At 45.5% G+C, this 20,838-nt stretch overlaps 1 protein-coding gene across 1 annotated transcript; it reads right to left on the reverse strand.

Moving 5' to 3' along the window:
* Nucleotides 1-11,528: 11,528 nt before the first annotated feature.
* LOC125539750 (F-box/WD-40 repeat-containing protein At5g21040) lies at nt 11,529-14,533 on the reverse strand. The gene is made up of 2 exons (XM_048703257.1): nt 14,383-14,533; nt 11,529-13,499 (listed from the first exon to the last, which is right to left on the reverse strand). The coding sequence occupies exon 2, from the start codon at nt 13,422-13,424 to the stop codon at nt 11,742-11,744; it is 1,683 nt and encodes a 560-aa protein (XP_048559214.1). The 5' UTR covers nt 13,425-13,499; nt 14,383-14,533; the 3' UTR covers nt 11,529-11,741.
* Between the last annotated feature and the right edge of the window lie 6,305 nt (nt 14,534-20,838).

Consider the following 20,838-nt stretch of genomic DNA (forward strand, 5'->3'; position numbering starts at 1 on the left):
AAGGGGGAGGGGGGGCGGACGTTCCACATTTCGAGAAAAGGAACACCCACGACCTCCCCACGACGCCGCATTCAACGCGCGCTGTTCGGGGAGGGCGCGGTGGAAGCGGAGAGGTCTGCGGCGTGACCTAGGCCGCGCGTGCCCATGCACTGTTTTGGGCCTGGCCCAACAGCGCTCGGCACCGTGTCTGGCCCAGGTCCGGGGGCTCCTGTCGGTGTACTAGAGTAGGGGTACCCTAGTATCCTGAACTTGTGCACGGGCAGTCGCAGCATCCCCGCCGCAAGGCTTACCGGGTGACCACCAAGACCCTCCGCGGCTACTTCAAAGACCATTCAAGAACAAAGTACTCAAAACAAGGCCCCGGCAAGAGGAGCTTGCCGGGAAGGCAAACCAAGGCCCCGGCAAGAGGAGCTTGCCGGGAAGGCTATCAAAGGCACCTCGAGACCCCGGTGAGAGGAGCTTGCCGGGAAGTCCACTCGAGGCATTTCAAGGAACTCGCCACGGCGCGCTACACGCCCCGGCAAGACCCGGCGAGCGACAAGCTCCCGGGCGCGACAAGACGACGAACGCGGCAAGGCGCTGGCCGCGGCGAACCGCCTCTCCGAGCCCACGCTCCAGCACACCCGCCCACGTGTCGCTCTCCCGAGCACACGTGGCGGGAGGCCGTGCAGCTAGGGGCGCATGGTGGCGAGCAGGCGCTGGCAAGATAACCATCGTGGAAAACGGTGGCGTCCCTAGCGGTCCCTCTCGGTACTGTTTAGGCGACACAGACGGGCATTTAATGCCCTTGTCCCCTGCCGTCAGGGTTAGGTTCGATAACACTGTAGCGGATAGCTGTGCCTACTACAGCACCTAGCTGTGCCTATCCTCGACACCTTTTCCATTTTTGCCCTTTACCTCCGTTGCTATGTCGGTAACCCCTTAAACATATAAAAGGAGGCTCGAGTGCAACGAGGAGGGGGAGGGAGGGCCACTTCGAACACTCACGCTCGGTCTTGCTAGCCGCCGGTGTGTACTGTAGCACTCCGCGCTCCCGAGCTAGAAATCAATACCAAACCACAAGGCAGGAGTAGGGTTTTACGCATCCGTGCGGCCCGAACCTGGGTAAATCGCCCGCGTGCTTCGCCTCGATTTGCCCTTCGCACGACCAACCACCCGCGTGTTTCGCCTCGATCTGCTCTTTGCGCAACCTCCGCCCCCCGCCGAACCAAAAGGGACCCGGTCCGCCGGTCCCATAGGTGTCCGTGGATCAGAAACCCCCAGCTAGGGGCGCGTGGTGGCGAGCAGGCGCTGGCAAGATAACCATCGTGGCAAACGGTGGCGTCCCTAGCGGTCCCTCTCGGTACTGTTTAGGCGACACAGACGGGCATTTAATGCCCTTGTCCCCTGCCATCAGGGTTAGGTTCGATAACACTGTAGCGGATAGCTGTGCCTACTACAGCACCTAGCTATGCCTATCCTCGGCACCTTTTCCATTTTTGCCCTTTACCTCCGTTGCTATGTCGGTAACGCCTTGAACATATAAAAGGAGGCCCGAGTGCAACGAGGAGGGGGAGGGAGGGCCACTTCGAACACTCACGCTCGGTCTTGCTAGCCGCCGGTGTGTACTGTAGCACTCCGCGCTCCCGAGCTAGAAATCAATACCAAACCACAAGGCAGGAGTAGGGTTTTACGCATCCGTGCGGCCCGAACCTGGGTAAATCGCCCGCGTGCTTCGCCTCGATTTTCCCTTCGCACGACCAACCGCCCGCGTGTTTCGCCTCGATCTGCTCTTTGCGCAACCTCCGCCCCCCGCCGAACCAAAAGGGACCCGGTCCGCCGGTCCCATAGGTGTCCGTGGATCAGAAACCCCGGCAATTATTGCCTCTAGGGCATATTTCCTTCAGTCTCCCACTTGCACTAGAGTCAATAATCTAGTTCACATCGCCATGTGATTCAACACTAAGAGTTCACATCACCATGTGATTAACACCCATAGTTCACATCGTCATGTGACCTATACCCAAAGGGTTTACTAGAGTCAATAATCTAGTTCACATCATTTATGCGATTAACACCCAAAGAGTACTAAGGTGTGATCATGTTTTGCTTGTGAGATAATTTTAGTCAACGGGTCTGTCACATACAGATCCGTAAGTATTTTGCGAATTCTATGTCTACAATGCTCTGCACGGAGCTACTCTAGCTAATTGCTCCCACTTTCAATATGTATCTAGATCGAGACTCAGAGTCATCCAGATCTGTGTCAAAACTTGCATCGACGTAACTTTTTACGACGAACCTTTTGTCACCTCCATAATCAAGAAATATTTCCTTATTCCACTAAGGATAATTTTGACCAATGTCCAGTGATCTACTCTTAGATCACTATTGTACTCCCTTGCTTAACACAGTGTAGGGTATACAATAGATCTGGTACACATCATGGCATACTTTATAGAACCTATGGTTGAGGCATAGGGAATGACTTTCATTCTCTTTCTATCTTCTGCCGTGGTCGGGCTTTGAGTCTTACTCAATTTCATACCTTGTAACATAGCCAAGAACTCTTTCTTTGACTGTTCCATTTTTGAACTACTTCAAAATATTGTCAAGGTATGTAGTCAAGGTATGTACTCATTGAAAAAACTTATCAAGCGTCTTGATCTATCTCTATAGATTTGATGCTTAATATGTAAGCAGCTTCACCGAGGTCTTTCTTTGAAAAACTTCTTTAAACACTCCTTTATGCTTTGCAGAATAATTCTACATTATTTTCCGATCAACAATATGTCATTCACATATACTTATCAGAAATGCTGTAGTGCTCCCACTCACTTTCTTGTAAATACAGGCTTCACCGCAAGTCTGTATAAAACTATATGCTTTGATCATACTATCAAAGCATTTATTCCAACTCCGAGAGGCTTGCACCAGTCCATAATGGATCGTTGGAGCTTGCATACTTGTTAGCACCTTTAGGATTGACAAAACCTTCTGGTTGCATCATATACAACTCTTCAGAAATCCATTCAGGAATGCAGTTTTGACATCCATTTGCTGGATTTCATAAAATGCGGCAATTGCTAACATGATTCGGACAGACTTAAGCATAGATACGAGTGAGAAACTCTCATCATAGTCAACACCTTGAACTTGTCAAAAACCTTTTTGCGACAATTCTAGCTTTGTAGATAGTAACACTACTATCAGCGTCCGTCTTCCTCTTGAAGATCCATTTAATCTCAATGGCTCGCCGATCATTGGGCAAGTCAATCAAAGTCCATACTTTGTTCTCATACATGGATCTCATCTCAGATTTCATGGCCTCAAGCCATTTCGCGGAATCTAGGCTCATCATCGCTTCCTCATAGTTCGCATAAGTTCGTCATGGTCTTAGCATGACTTCCAGAACAGGGATTACCGTACCACTTTGGTGCGGATCTCACTCTGGTTTACCTACGAGATTCGGTATTAACTTGATCTGAAGTTACATGATCATCATCATTAGTCTTCCTCACTAATTGGTGTAGTAGTCACAGGAACAGATTTCTTGTGATAACTACTTTCAATAAGGGAGAAGGTACAATTACCTTATCAAGTTCTACTTTCCTCCCACTCACTTCTTTCAAGAGAAACTCCTTCTCTAGAAAGGATCCATTCTTAGCAACTAATGTCGTGCCTTCGGATCTGTGATAGAAGGTGTACCCAATAGTCTCCTTTGGGTATCCTATGAAGACATATATCTTCGATTTGGGTTTGAGCTTATCAAGATGAAACTTTTTCATATAAGCATCACAATCCCAAACTTTAAGAAATGACACTTTGGTTTCTTGCCAAACCACAGTTCAGATTGTGTCGTCTCAACGGACTTAGATGGTGCCCTTTTTAAACGTGAATGCAGTTGTCTTTAATGCATAACCCCAAAACGATAGTGGTAGATCGGTAAGAGACATCATAGATCGCACCATATCCAATAAAGTACGGTTATGATGTTCGGACACACCATTATGCTGTGGTGTTCCAGGTGGCGTGAGTAGTGAAACTATTTCACATTGTTTTAACTGAAAACCAAACTCGTAACTCAAATATTTTACCTCTGCGATCATATCGTAGAAACTTTTATTTTCTTGTTACGATGATTCTCCACTTCACTCTGAAATTCTTTGAACTTTTCAAATATTTCAGACTTGTGTTTCATTAAGTAGATATACCCATATCTGCTCAAATCATCTGTGAAGGTCAGAAAATAATGATACCCGCCACGAGCCTTAACACTCATCGGATCTCATACATCAGTATGTATTATTTCCAATAAGTCAGTTGCTCGCTCCATAGTTCCGGATAACGGCGTTTTAGTCATCTTGCCCATGAGGCATGGTTCGCAAGCATCAACTGATTCATAATCAAGTGATTCCAAAAACCCATCAGCATGGAGTTTCTTCATGCGCTTTACACCAATATACTCTTAAACGGTAGTGCCACAAATAAGTTGCACTATCATTATTAACTTTGCATCTTTTGGTTTCAATATTATGATTATGTGTATCACTACGATCGAGATCCAACGAACTATTTTCATTGGGTGTGTAACCATATAAGGTTTTATTCATGTAAACAGAACAACAATTTATTCTCTTACTTAAATGAATAATGTATTACAATAAACATGATCAAATCATATTCATGCTCAACGCAAACACCAAATAACACTTATTCAGGTTCAACACTAATCCCGAAAGTATAGGGAGTGTGCGATGATGATCATATCAATCTTGGAACCACTTCCAACACACATCATCACTTCACCCTTACTAGTCTCTGTTTATTCTGCAACTCCCGTTTTGAGTTACTAATCTTAGCAACTGAACTAGTATCAAATACTGAGGGGTTGCTATAAACACTAGTAAAGTACACATCAATAACATGTATATCAAATATACTTATGTTCACTTTGCCATCCTTCTTATCTGCCAATCACTTGGGGTAGTTCCGCTTCCAGTGACCAGTCCCTTTGCAGTACAAACACTTAGTATCAGGTTTAGACCAGACTTGGGCTTCTTCACTTGAGCAGCAACTTGCTTGCTGTTCTTCTTGAAGTTCCCCTTCTTCCCTCTGCCCTTTTCTTGAAACTAGTGGTCTTGTCTACCATCAACACTTGATGTTTTTCTCGATTTCTACCTTCGTCAATTTCCGCATTACGAAGAGCTTGGAATCGTTTCCGTTATCCCTTGCATATCATAGTTCATCACGAAGTTCTACTAACTTGGTGATGGTGACTAGAGAATTCTGTCAATCACTATCTTATCTGGAAGATTAACTCCCGCTTGATTCAAGCGATTGTAGTACTCAGACAATCTGAGCACATGCTCACTAGTTGAGCGATTCTCCTCCATCTTTTAGCTATAGAACTTGTTGGAGACTTCATATCTCTCAACTCGGGTATTTGCTTGAAATATTAACTTCAACTCCTGGAACATCTCATATGCTCCATGACGTTCAAAACGTCTTTGAAGTCCCGATTCTAAGCCATTAAGCATGGTGCATTAAACTATCAAGTAGTCATCATATTGAGCTAGCCAAACATTCATAACGTCTGCATCTGCTCCTGCAATAGGTCCATCACCTAGCGGTGCATCAAGGACATAATTCTTCTGTGCAGCAATGAGGATAAACCTCAGATCACGGATCCAATCCATCATTGCTACTAACATCTTTCAACACAATTTTCTCTAGGAACATATCAAAATAAACACAGGGAAGCAACAACGCGAGCTATTGATCTACAACATAATTTGCAAAATACTACCAGGACTAAGTTCATGATAAATTTAAGTTCAATTAATCATATTACTTAAGAACTCCCACTTAGATAGGACATCCCTCTAATCCTCTAAGTGATTACGTGATCCAAATCAACTAAACCATGTCCGATCATCACGTGAGATGGAGTAGTTTCATTGGTGAACATCACTATATTGATCATATCTACTATATGATTCACGCTTGACCTTTCGGTCTCCGTGTTCCGAGGCCATATCTATATATGCTTGGCTCATCAAGTATAACCTGAGTATTCTGCGTGTGCAACTGTTTTGCACCCGTTGTATTTGAATGTAGAGCCTATCACACCCGATCATCACGTGGTGTCTCAGCACGAAGAATTTTCGCAACGGTGCATACTCAAGGAGAACACTTCTTGATAATTAGTGAGAGATCATCTTATAATGCTACCGTCAATCAAAGCAAGATAAGATGCATAAAAGATAAACATCACATGCAATCAATATAAGTGATATGATATGGCCATCATCATCTTGTGCTTGTGATCTCCATCTTCGAAGCACCGTCGTGATCACCATCGTCACCGGCGTGACACCTTGATCTCCATCGTAGCATCGTTGTCGTCTCGCCAAATTTATGCTTCCACGACTATCGCTACAACTTAGTAATAAAGTAAAGCATTACATCGCGATTGTATTGCATACAATAAAGCGACAACCATATGGCTCCTGCCAGTTGCCGATAACCCGGTTACAAAACACAGCATCATGCCTTGACCATATCACATCACAACATGCCCTGCAAAAACAAGTTAGACGTCCTCTACTTTGTTGTTGCATGTTTTACGTGGCTGCTACGGGCTTAAGTAAGAACCAATCTAACCTCCGCATCAAACCCACAACGATAGTTTGTCAAATAGACTCCGTTTTACCCTTCGCAAGGACCGGGCGTAGCCACACTCGGTTCAACTAAAGTTGGAGAAACTATCACCCGCTAGCCACCTTTGTGCAAAGCACGTCGGGAGAACCGGTCTCGCGTAAGCGTACGCGTAATGTCGGTCCGGGCCGCTTCGTCCAACAATACTGCCGAACCAAAGTATGACATGCTGGTAAGCAGTATGACTTATATCGCCCACAACTCACTTGTGTTCTACTCATGCATATAACATCAACACATAAAACCTAGGCTCGGATGCCACTGTTGGGGAACATAGTAATTTCAAAATTTTCCTACGCACACGCAAGATCATGGTGATGCATAGCAACGAGAGGGGAGAGTGTGATCTACGTACCCTTGTAGATCGACAGCGGAAGCATTAGCACAACGCGGTTGATTTAGTCGTACGTCTTCATGGCCCGACCGATCAAGCACCGAAACTACGGCACCTCCGAGTTCTAGCACACGTTCAGCTCGATGACGATCCCCGAACTCCGATCCAGCAAAGTGTCGGGGAAGAGTTCCGTCAGCACGACGGCGTGGTGATGATCTTGATGTTCTACCGTTGCAGAGCTTCGCCTAAGCACCGCTACAATAGTATCGAGGATTATGGTGGAAGGGGGCACCACTCACGGCTAAGAATATGATCACGTGGATCAACTTGTGTCTAGGGGTGCCCCCTTCCTCCGTATATAAAGGAACAAGGGGGAGGTGCGGCCGGCCAGGAGGAGGGCGCACCAGGAGGAGTCCTACTCCCGCCGGGAGTAGGATTCCCCCTTTCCTAGTTGGAATAGGATTCGGGAAGGGGGAAGAGGAGAGAGAGAAGGAAGGGGGGGCGCCGCCCCCCTCTCCTTGTCCTATTAGGACTAGGGGGGAGGGGCACGCAGCCCAGCCCTGGCCACCTCTCCTCTCTTCCACTAAAGCCCACTAAGGCCCATATACCTCCCGGGGGGTTCCGGTAACCTCCCGGTACTCCGGTAACATCCCGATTTCACTTGGAACACTTCCGATATCCAAATATAGGCTTCCAATATATCAATCTTTATGTCTCGACCATTTCGAGACTCCTCTTCATGTCCGTGATCACATCCGGAACTCCGAACAAACTTCGGTACATCAAAATGCATAAACTCATAATATAACTGTCATCGAAACCTTAAGCGTGCGGACCCTACGGGTTCGAGAACAATGTAGACATGACCGAGACACGTCTCTGGTCAATAACCAACAGCGGAACCTGGATGCTCATATTGGCTCCTACATATTCTACAAAGATCTTTTATCGGTCAGACCGCATAACAACATACGTTGTTCCCTTTGTCATCGGTATGTTACTTGCCCGAGATTCGATCGTCGTTATCTCAATACCTAGTTCAATCTCGTTACCGGCAAGTCTCTTTACTCGTTTCGTAATACATCATCTCGCAACTAACTCATTAGTTGCAATGCTTGCAAGGCTTATGTGATGTGCATTACCGAGAGGGCCCAGAGATACCTCTCCGACAATCGGAGTGACAAATCCTAATCTTGAAATACGCCAACCCAACATGTACCTTTGGAGACACCTGTAGAGCACCTTTATAATCACCCAGTTACGTTGTGACGTTTGGTAGCACACAAAGTGTTCCTCCGGTAAACGGGAATTGCATAATCTCATAGTCATAGGAACATGTATAAGTCATGAAGAAAGCAATAGCAACATACTAAACGATCGGGTGCTAAGCTAATAGAATGGGTCATGTCAATCAGATCATTCACCTAATGATGTGATCCCGTTAATCAAATAACAACTCTTTGTCCATGGCTAGGAAACATAACCATCTTTGATTAACAGCTAGTCAAGTAGAGGCATACTAGTGACACTCTGTTTGTCTATGTATTCACACATGTATTATGTTTCCGGTTAATACAATTCTAGCATGAATAATAAACATTTATCATGATATAAGGAAATAAATAATAACTTATCATGATATAAGGAAATAAAATAATAACATTATTATTGCCTCTAGGGCATATTTCCTTCAATCGCTCCAGCCAATCTACACCCAAAATAATGTCATAACACCCAAAATCTAAGTCGTGCGTGTCATCTACGGATTTGTGGCCATGCACAGACCATTCCAGCCGGGGCGCATGTGTGTCATAAGAAACTGAGCGCCATTTTCCACGATGAGCTGTGCAGGAGGGCACAACTGGATCTTGCAATGGAGCCACGCAGCCATATCTATGCCAATGAATGTGCCCACGCTGCCCAGGTCCAGGCGAATCTGAACATGGTGCTTGCCCACATAATCTTGCAATTGGAGTGCATGTTTGCGCTTGGGTGTACTCACATATGAACCGACTAGCATCACCTTTGAAGCTTGTTCTTCATTGTCATTATTATCATTCTCACTTTCATCCTTTGGCTAAGAGACAAAGAGCACATCAAGCAACTCTTTGATGATATGAAGTGGAACTTGTGGGTCTTACTCTAGGGCTCGTCGTAGGTAAAACATAGCCCTTTAGAACACTAGAAGGCTTTGAGTGCCTCCACCTTGTCGTCAATATTGACCAGTTCACTATGTTTGCCTTGATCCACCTTGGAGTGGAACTATGACTTATCATATCACTAAGTGTCCCCGACTGGACCAAGCTTGCTGGAAGAACAATGATTGCCCAATTCCATGTCCTCTTCGTGCAACGATGCTAACAAACTCGTAGTATCCTAGTCTTGAGGCCGATGGATCCAAATAGCAGATCAAATTTCTTCTTTCAACCCATCTAAGAACTCATCAATGAAAAATGCTTCCTCTAAATTGAATGTGCAATAGCAATTGGTGATGGAGGTGTTCAAATTTGTCGAAATACTCAAATATTGTACCAGTTTGCCTTAATGCACGAATCTATCTACAACATCTATCATAATTATTTTTACCATGTCCATGTTGCACACGCTCACAGAACTCACTTCAATCAATTCTACCTATTTTGGCATCCAAATGCTGAAGCCATAATGCAGCAGTGTGCTGCAAGCTAAGAGATGCATAACGTGACACAAATCAGGGTGAACATGGTACACCTCAAAATAGGTTTCACCTTGATACCATAGTTTGGGGTTTGACCATCAAATTTAAGGAATTCAGCCTTGGGTGACAGGGAATGCCACTCCCATGGCCGTTGCTCATCCAATTCATGGTACTGGTGGAAAGCATGATGGTGTTGGGGCAAATTTCCCGTACCTGTTATCGGGGATGGCCTATGGACCCCAAGGATCCCAGGTGTGTCCGTCGGGTGCAATCGAGGATCAAAGGAGCCATTTGGCCCGAACATGGTGTCACTCGTTGATGCTTGGAACGACGGAGTGTGGTTCCGAGATGCTACTCCATTGGTGAAGGGTGTGCTACAGATTAGGCTGTCGGCGGTTGCAATGGCCTTCACCCCAAGGTTCAGGTCCCTTGTCCTGAGTCCTGACCTGTGACACCATCCCGATTTGTAACGTGGGTGGTGGCCGTGTCGTCGAGGATGATGATGTCAACATCGGCATTGGTGGCGGTGTGTGGGCGATGATCTCCTCCACCGTCTCTATGGTGGTGACGACCCGCGCGCTCACCTCCCCCACCGCTGCCCCCCCCCCCCCAATGGCTTGGTTAGCTACATTTTGGTCTTTTACAGTGAACCCTATAGATTGTGCGGTTATGCATTTTAGAGGCCCCAGTGGATAATAGCATAAAATTTTGGAAGTTGAACGTTCTGCTAAAAGTTAACATTTTCATGTGGTATCTTCGAAGAGGTGTTGTGCTAAACATCTCGCCCGTTGCAATTGACAAGAGCAAGAAGTGTGGTTTTTGTACTCACGATTAGACAATCAAACACCTATTTTCTCAGTGTAAGTTTGCATGTTCTACATGGTTAGTCATCCAAATAACGTTCAATTTATATACGTCTGCAAGTGGTGTCGATATTTTTTGTCCCTGTTTGAATGGAATTCCAAAAGATTTAGAATGCTCACAAGCGTATGCCTTATATGGTCGTTTTGGCTATGAAGAACTTTTTTTGTTTTAAATAGCAAAAACTCTTCTCTGTTGCAAGTTATTTTCCATAGTACATATTGGTTTCGTACATGGTTTATGCTACATCGAACGGAGTACCAACCGTTATTCAAGGCAGTCCGTATGTGATTAGAGCAGGTGCCAGAGAGGTTTTTACCCAACACGTGTGACATCATAATCTCTAGATCGATTTGCCACCTCTTTGTACATAGACACAGTGTCGATCTTATATGACTTTACTGTTTCTGATATGTCTGCTTTTATCTTTTTCTATCAGATTGTTGGTTTTTGACTGTGTGCTTCTTATCTATGCAGATGCTAGATGTTGCTCGTCACGTTTTGTATATGCTACATTTTGAGTTAATAGATACACCGTTTATGGGGGAAAACCACCTCATGGCTTGCTGGATCTGCTCCTCCAACGGGTTGTTCTTGCGTGCCAGATTAACCTCAGTCTGAATATCAATTGTCACGGAGAGGAAACATGGGGACATATATTCTGAACTGATAAAGGGAAATGGTTCAGTTACAAGTCAATAGTCAATGCCCCCCCCTCGCAACCTCGCAACAATTACAAACCCATACCTGAAAACAAAGTGGTACCGTACAATACATATTTTCCTTGTAGCAAAGGCCAAAGAGACTGAAATATATCCAGCTAGCCTAGGGATGAAACATGTTTGCTGCAACACTGAGATAACTAGACAAGTCGACTATTCCTGCATGGGGTCATATAATTTTTCTTTCACCAGAAATGCAAACAGAAAGATACAAGAACGAATGCAACCGCAGCTGGAAACAGAAGGATGTATGGAAAACTTTCTTCCATTGGACCCAATGTACACCAGGTCAAATAAGAATTGCATACATATCAAATGCGACCGCAGTGCACTAGATATAAGTTGGATATAGGAAAATGCCAAATGTTGACCTACATGTAGCAAACCGAGCTTATGGATGGAATCGGAAAAGAAAAATGTTATATTACGAAGGGTACAAATACCCAATCTAGGATTTGACCTTGTCACTGATGGGACGCTTGATTTGCCAGGTGACACTCTTATCACCCTTCAATGGATTCCTTTTCATGGCTACTGAGCAATGGTCAACCCTTCTACCATTTGCATTCATCTCCACTTGCGCCTTCCTCCGCCTCATGCGGTTCTCCTGTCTCAGGCTCCTTAAAGCCTGTGCCTTCTTCTCAATCTCCAGTGCTTCCGAGAAGTTCCAGACCCTGACAGAGCCATCCTCGCCTCCACATATGATTCTATCTGCACCGATGCCGACGGAGAAAAGATAGCATCCAAAGCCATGAAGCATCCGCTGTGGAGGCTCTACGGTACTTGGATCAAAGGGCTTAACCCTGAAGCGGCGCTTTGATGAGTTTAGGGGGGTCAGGATCTTCCTCAAATCAATTAGTGCAATCCTGCCATCACTAGAGGCAGAAACAAGCCATGGGTACTCAAAAGCAAGAGAATGAACAGGGCCAGAATGCGGCAACCAAGTGGCAGCTGGTTTAATATTCTCATCATCCGATATCTCAGAAACATCGAACAAGCGAATTGCTCCGTCCTCTCCTCCAGTAAACAGCACACCTGCCAGGTGTGTTCGAGCTACAGAATATGCATTACCAACATGGGCATTGGAAATTATAGTTGTTAACTCGCCACTTCCGATATCCCACACATATGCGTCTCTACCAGCTGTACTGGCAACAGTATTTCCATGAGGAGCCAGGGCCAAAACCCAGTCAGCATGCATGAACTTTTGCACACACTTCATCTCGGCTCTGTCCCAAACACGAACAGTCATATCCCAAGAACCACTGTAAATCCTTGTTGAATCCAAGGAAAGACAAGTCACAGGCCCTTCATGCCCCCATAGGCGAAATTCAGAATTCTGGTTAGTACCATTGCCAGAAATGTGGAAAAGGTGCGAGGCCCCCTCAATAGCCCTCCAACACTGAATGAAGGCTTTGGATCCTCCAGTTACCAAAAGCCTACTGTCAGCTGCAATTGCCCGGATAGTGCAACCAAATGGGCGGGACTCATCAATCAGTAGCCCTTCCTCCATATTCCACATCCGAACCACAGAATCATGGCCGCCAGTGAATATCAGATTTGCTGCTGCCAGAAGGTACACAGTGCGTACATCCTCATTGTGACCACGGAGAACATCCACACTAAATCTTCCCATGAATGATCTGCTTTGAAACTCCCGATCCACAAACAATGCTTTCCACGACCTCCCATCTGGGGTTCCACCTGGAACTAGGGATCCGATGGGAGCATTTGGAAGTCCCCACCTCTCACAGTAGAATTTCTTCCATCCCTGATGATCTGTGGCTAGGGTCTGCAGAACTGTGGAGACACAAGATACAACCCCAAGCCCCTTTGGATCAAGGCGCGCAAGGACTTCACATACCAATGCAGACGGCAGATCAGTGAAGCACATAATGCTACACTCTGAGGCAGTTGCATCATTTCCTGTTTCACCATCTTCCTTGGGGTCATTAACCCTTGGAAGTGATCCATGACTTGACTCCGGGTTGTTCAATTTGTTGAGGCTATTCCACTTTTTAGCCTTTCCACAATGAGTTAAGGTGTTTCCCTGGATGAGTGTGCCCTCGTTGCAAATGCTAGAACAATGCTTGGCTGAAGACTCTCCTGCCTTATTGCAATCAAAGTCCATAAAATTCTGAAATCCTATCTTGTGATGAACTTCCCTAGCCTTCCCCCAAACCCAGGCAAATAAAAATACAAATCCCTGCAATGCAATAATCAAACACTTCAGCTCAAATTTCATTAAGAGGAACTGATAAGTTCAGAAAAGTATCATCAGGAAAAATAAACCCTTGGTCACCTAGTCACCGAGAGGAATACAAAATCTAGTTGTTCACCACACGGCGTGTTAAAAGGAATGTACGTACATAACAACTATTCCCTCCGTAAAGAAAGATAGGAGCATTTAGATCACTACTTTAGTACTCCCTCCGTAAACTAATATAAGAGCGTTTAGAACACTTTTTAGTGATCTAAACGCCCTTATATTTCTTTACGGAGGGAGTACAATCCACTTATTTATGAATATATTCAAAATCAGGAACCTAAATCTGCGATGCAAACCGAGTAAACTGAGCTACAAAGTTGTAATCAGATTCTCTGATGAAGGTAATAACATGGAATAAGATTGAAAGGACTAATCACAGGGGTGACTAAACTCTAGTTTCGAACCAAAATTGCAATCCTCAGCCTGCACAAAAAGAGGCGACTTTTTCCTGTACAAAGCACCCGTGATAAAGCTGTGAATTCGCTTCAATTGAAGCAAAGCAAACACCCTGCACTACACAGAGCCACAAGCTCCGATAACCCGCATCTGAGATTGGGGCGACCAGACCCACCAACAAATTTCTCCAATTAAGCATACGCAGCCGGCAAACCAAGCATCGAATCGAAACATGAGGAACATATCCGACGATTCTAGGCCCATACATCCTAATTCGAAACCCTAATTTGGAACCAAATCCGCAGCCGCGCAGAAGAGGGAGGCGTAGACAAATTACTAGTGGTTCCTACCGAGCGGGATGCATGCGAGCGAACGGAAAATTACTGGTAAAATTAGCTGACGGAATTACAAGATCGAGAATCACCTCGAGCTGTGCCTCCGATCGCGATTTCTGCAGACTTTCTCCTCTTCTCTCTCTCTCTTTTTTCCCCTTTGGGAAGGAAAATTGCGGCCGCAGGGAGCCAAAGAGGCGGACGCTTCGTCTGCACCGCCCGTGCTCGAACGGGAACCGACGGTCGGGATCCTGTCCTTGCTCCCGATCCGGACCGTCGGTGCACGGGATGGCAAAAGGGCTCGTGCTGTGGCTTTTCTCTGGGCCAAACTCTTCCGTACCAGAAACTTCTCTGTCCGTGGCTGTGAGACTCAAGCAGAGCAATGCCCAGCCCACAAACTCTTCGATTAACGTGGCTGTTAATCTCCGAATCGATTTGACGCATTCTGCGCCAGACTGTCCTCCGCACAAACCAGCGAGCGACAGATCGGCTGGCCCATTTAGCAGTTGTGAATCTGATTTTAGGAACTTATACAGTTGTATGACTGTCCTGTTTTTTTCGGTTTTAGCAACCTTCTAGATGGTTGTGGGGTTCGGTTTTCTGTTTATTTTTTCTTAATGTTTCTACTTTTCAAAAAATTGCACAGAGTTTTTCAAAATTAGTTGGATTAAAAAGGTATTTTAATTTCAAAAAATAGTATTTTAAAAAAATCCTGTTTAAAAAACTTGGTGAATCTCTAAAAATGTTCTCAAAATTTTCAAAATAAATACGTGTTTTCAAAATATGCTTGACAATTTTTTAAAAATGTTCTTGTTTCAAAAAAATTAGAATTCAAAAAAATTCAGGAATTCAAAATATCACCTTTTATAAAAAAAAATTGTTGAGAAAAATTCGTATTTTAAAAATATGTTCTTTTTTTCATAAAATGTTTTTTAGAAAAGAAAATGCCCCCCAAAAACCACGTGTTGCAGTGCCCGTCTATAATACATGGAGTTGCTACAATGTCGCCGAGTCGCTGGAAAAAAATGCAAAACAGATAATCGTAGCAAGTGAATGTTGCTTAGTGGGTCGACCCGTTCGCTCGTGTGCGGTGCATTTTGGGGGTCTATTTGATGGAAAGTGCGTCGTATAGGACCTCCCTATAATGACACATGGTTCTAAAAAACTATGCCAATAATGGTGCGTACACGATGATTTTGTTGGCTTTTTTTTGTCGGGCCTTTCCCGGTGAGACCTAAGAGGATTGCGCCGACAAAAAGTTCTGGGAGAGGGCATGACACTACTCCGAGTGGGTCAAGGACAACGCGTGCCGCAGTTGGCCCTGCCTACCTCCCTGCCGCCCTTACCTACTTCATGCGTATCTCGACGGTCGCATGCATAGGATTCGAAGTCGTGCTCACGCTAGCCTTAAAAATGTGGTTGTATCCCGCATCCAAGACACACATGCGTTCGTCGACCACGTGGCCATGGAAGTCGCGAGCCCGAAGCCTTCCCCGCCCGCGAAGTCACTTTGAAGAGGAGGTAGAGTCCGTAGTTCTATTGATAGAGAATTGTAGTTTTAAGTGTTGGAAATATGCCCTAGAGGCAATAATAAAATGGTTATTATTATATTTCTTTGTTCATGATAATTGTCTATTGTTCATGCTATAATTGTGTTATCCGGAAATCGTAATACATGTGTGAATACATAGACCACAACACGTCCCTAGTGAGCCTCTAGTTGACTAGCTCGTTGATCAAAAGATAGTCATGGTTTCCTGACTATGGACATTGGATGTCATTGATAACGGGATCACATCATTAGGAGAATGATGTGATGGACAAGACCCAATCCTAAGCATAGCTCAAAGATCGTGTAGTTCATTTGCTGTAGCTTTTCCGAATGTCAAGTATCATTTCCTTAGACCATGAGATTGTGCAACTCCCGGATACCGTAGGAGTGCCTTGGGTGTGCCAAACGTCACAACGTAACTGGGTGACTATAAAGGTACACTACAGGTATCTCCGAAAGTGTCTGTTGGGTTGGCACGAATTGAGACTGGGATTTGTCACTCCGTATGACGGAGAGGTATCTCTGGGCCCACTCGGTAATGCATCATCATAATGAGCTCAATGTAACCAAGTGGTTGATCACGGGATCATGCATTACGGCACGAGTAAAGTGACTTGCCGGTAACGAGATTGAACGAGGTATTGGGATACCGACGATCGAGTCTCGGGCAAGTAAAGTACCGATTGACAAAGGGAATTGTATACGGTTGATCGAATCCTCGACATCGTGGTTCATCCGATGAGATCATCGTGGAGCATGTGGGAGCCAACATGGGTATCCAGATCCCGCTGTTGGTTATTGACCGAAGAGGTGTCTCGGTCATGTCTGCATGTCTTCCGAACCCGTAGGGTCTACACACTTAAGGTTCGGTGACGCTAGGGTTATAGAGACATTAGTATGCAGTAACCCGAAAGTTGTTCGGAGTCCCGGATGAGATCCCGGACGTCACGAGGAGTTCCGGAATGGTCCGGAGGTAAAGATTTATATATAGAAAGTTTAGTTTCGGCCATCGGGAAGGTTTCGGGGGTCGCCGGTATTGTACCGGGACCACCGAAAGGGTCTCGGGGGTCCACCAGGTGGGGCCACCTATCCCGGAGGGCCCCATGGGCTGAATTGGGAGGGGAACCAGCCCCTAGTGGGCTGGTGCCCCCCTCTGGGGCCTCCCCTGCGCCTAGGGTTGGGAAACCCTAGGGGTGGGAGCGCCCCCCCACTTGGCTTGGGGGGAAAGCCACCCTTTGGCCGCCGCCCCCTTGGAGATTCATCTCCTAGGGCTGGCGCCCCCCCAAGGCCCCTATATAAAGAAGGAGGGAGGGAGGGCAGCCGCATCCCTTGCTCTTGGCGCCTCCCTCTCCCTCCGTAACACCTCTCCTCCCCGCTTGCGCTTGGCGAAGCCCTGCCGGGATCCTGCTGCATCCACCACCACGCCGTCGTGCTGCTGGATCTTCATCAACCTCTCCTTCCCCCTTGCTGGATCAAGTTGGAGGAGACGTCTTCCTAACCGTACGTGTGTTGAACGCGGAGGTGCCGTCCGTTCGGCACTAGGCCATCGATGATTTGGATCACGTCGAGTACGACTCCATCAACCCCATTCTCTTGAACGCTTCCGCGTGCGATCTACAAGGGTATGTAGATGCACTCCTCTCTCCCTCGTTGCTAGATGACTCCATAGATTGATCTTGGTGATGCGTAGAAAATTTTAAAATTCTGCTATGTTACCCAACAGTGGCATCATGAGCTAGGTCTATGCGTAGTTCCTATGCACGAGTAGAACACAAAGCAGTTGTGGGCGTCGATATTGTCAATTTGATTGCCGTTACTAGTCTTATCTTGATTCAGCGGCATCGTGCGATGAAGCGGCCCGGACCGACCTTACACATACGCTTACGTGAGACTGGTTCCACCGATTGACATGCACTAGTTGCATAAGGTGGCTAGCGGGTGTCTGTCTTTCCCACTTTAGTCGGATCAGATTCGATGAAAAGGGTCCTTATGAAGGGTAAATAGAAATTGGCATATCACGTTGTGGTTTTGGCGTAGTTAAGAAACGTTCTTGCTAGAAACCTATAGCAGCCACGTAAAAACTTGCAACAACAATTAGAGGACGTCTAACTTGTTTTTGCAGCATGTGCTCTGTGATGTGATATGGCCAAAAGGATGTGATGAATGATATATGTGATGTATGAGATTGATCATGTTCTTGTAATAGGAATCACGACTTGCATGTCGATCAGTATGACAACCGGCAGGAGCCATATGAGTTGTCTTTATTTATTTATGACATGGTGTCAACATAAACGCCATGTAATTACTTTACTTTATTGCTAAAGCGTTAGCCATAGTAGTAGAAGTAATAGATGACGAGACAACTTCAAGAAGACACGATGATGGAGATCATGATGATGGGGATCATGGTGTCATGCCGGTGACAACGATGATCATGGAGTCCCAAAGATGGAGATCCAAAGGAGCAAATGATATTGGCCATATCATGTCACTATTTGATTGCATGTGATGTTTATCATGTTTTATATCTTATTTGCTTAGAACGACGGTATCTTAAATAAGATGATCCCTCGTAATAATTTCAAGAAAGTGTTCCTCCTAACTGTGCACCGTTGCGAAGGATCGTTGTTTCGAAGCACCACGTGATGATCGGGTGTGATAGATTCTAACGTTCGAATACAACGGGTGTAAGCCAGATTTACACACGCAATACACTTAGGTTGACTTAACGAGCCTAGCATATACAGACATGGCCTCGGAACACAGAAGACCGAAAGGTCGAGCATGAGTCGTATAGAAGATATGATCAACATGAAGATGTTCACCGATGTTGACTAGTCCGTCTCACGTGATGATCGGACACGGCCTAGTTAACTCGGATCATGTTACACTTAGATGACTGGAGGGATGTCTATCTGAGTGGGAGTTCATTGAATAATTTGATTAGATGAACTTAATTATCATGAACTTAGTCTAAAATATTTACAATATGTCTTGTAGATCAAATGGCCCACGTTGTCCTCAACTTCAACGCGTTCCTAGAGAAAACCAAGCTGAAAGATGATGGCAGCAACTATACGGACTGGGTCTGGAACCTGAGGATCATCCTCATAGCTGCCAAGAAAGATTATGTCCTAGAAGCACCGCTAGGTAACGCACCTGTCCCAGAGAACCAAGACGTTATGAACGCTTGGCAGTCACGTGCTGATGATTACTCTCTCGTTCAGTGCGGCATGCTTTACAGCTTAGAACCGGGGCTCCAAAAGCGTTTTGAGAGATATGGAGCATATGAGATGTTCGAAGAGCTGAAAATGGTTTTCCAAGCTCATGCCCGGGTCGAGAGATATGAAGTCTCCGACAAGTTCTTCAGCTGTAAGATGGAGGAAAATAGTTCTGTAAGTGAGCACATACTCAAAATGTTTGGGTTGCATAACCGCTTGACTCGGCTGGGAGTTAATCTCCCGGATGACGCGGTCATTGACAGAATCCTTCAGTCGCTTCCACCGAGCTACAAGAGCTTTGTGATGAACTTCAATATGCAGGGGATGGAAAAGACCATTCCTGAGGTATATTCAATACTGAAATCAGCAGAGGTGGAAATCGAAAAGGAACATCAAGTGTTGATGGTGAATAAAACCACTAAGTTCAAAAAGGGCAAGGGTAAGAAGAACTTCAAGAAGGACGGCAAGGGAGTTGCCGTGCCCGGTAAGCAAGCTGCCGGGAAGAAGCCAAAGAATGGACCCAAGCCTGAGACTGAGTGTTTTTATTGCAAGGGAAGTGGTCACTGGAAGCGGAACTGCCCCAAATACTTAGCGGACAAGAAGGCCGGCATCACGAAAGGTATATGTGATATACATGTAATTGATGTGTACCTTACCAGTACTCGTAGTAGCTCCTGGGTATTTGATACCGGTGCGGTTTCTCACATTTGTAACTCAAAACAGGAGCTGCGGAATAAGCGGACACTGGCGAAGGACGAGGTGACGATGCGCGTCGGGAATGGTTCCAAGGTCAATGTGATCGCCGTCGGCACGCTACCTCTACATTTACCTATGGGATTAGTTTTAAACCTCAATAATTGTTATTTAGTGCCAGCTTTGAGCATGAACATTGTATCAGGATCTCGTTTAATTCGAGATGGCTACTCATTTAAATCCGAGAATAATGGTTGTTCTATTTATATGAGAGATATATTTTATGGTCATGCTCCGTTGGTGAATGGTTTATTCTTAATGAATCTCGAGCGTAATGTTACACATATTCATAGTGTGAATACCAAAAGATATAAAGTTGATAATGATAGTCCCACATACTTGTGGCACTGCCGCCTTGGTCACATAGGTGTTAAACGCATGAAGAAGCTCCATGCAGATGGACTTTTGGAGTCTCTTGATTACGAATCATTTGACACATGCGAACCATGCCTCATGGGTAAAATGACCAAGACTCCGTTCTCAGGAACGATGGAGCGAGCAACCAACTTGTTGGAAATTATACATACCGATGTGTGCGGTCCAATGAGTGTTGCTCGCGGTGGCTATCGTTATGTTCTCACCCTCACTGATGACTTGAGTAGATATGGGTATGTCTACTTAATGAAACACAAGTCTGAGACCTTTGAAAAGTTCAAAGAATTTTAGAGCGAGGTTGAGAATCAACGTGACAGAAAAATCAAGTTCTTGCGATCAGATCGTGGGGGAGAATACTTGAGTCACGAATTTGGCACACACTTAAGAAAATGTGGAATAGTTTCACAACTCACGCCGCCTGGAACACCTCAGCGTAATGGTGTGTCCGAACGTCGTAATCGCACTTTATTGGATATGGTGCGATCTATGATGTCTCTTACCGATCTACCGCTATCATTTTGGGGCTATGCTTTAGAGACTGCCGCATTCACTTTAAATAGGGCTCCGTCGAAATCCGTTGAGACGACACCGTATGAATTATGGTTTGGGAAGAAACCTAAGCTGTCGTTTCTAAAAGTTTGGGG

Source organism: Triticum urartu, chromosome 2 (genome assembly GCF_003073215.2).
Source record: "Triticum urartu cultivar G1812 chromosome 2, Tu2.1, whole genome shotgun sequence".
In the NCBI taxonomy this organism is placed as follows: Eukaryota; Viridiplantae; Streptophyta; class Magnoliopsida; order Poales; family Poaceae; genus Triticum; species Triticum urartu.

Coding starts and splice junctions, on each gene's coding strand:
- LOC125539750 (XM_048703257.1), bottom strand. CDS start 13,424: ATGGACTTTGATTGCAATAAGGCAGGAGAGTCTTCAGCCAAGCATTGT.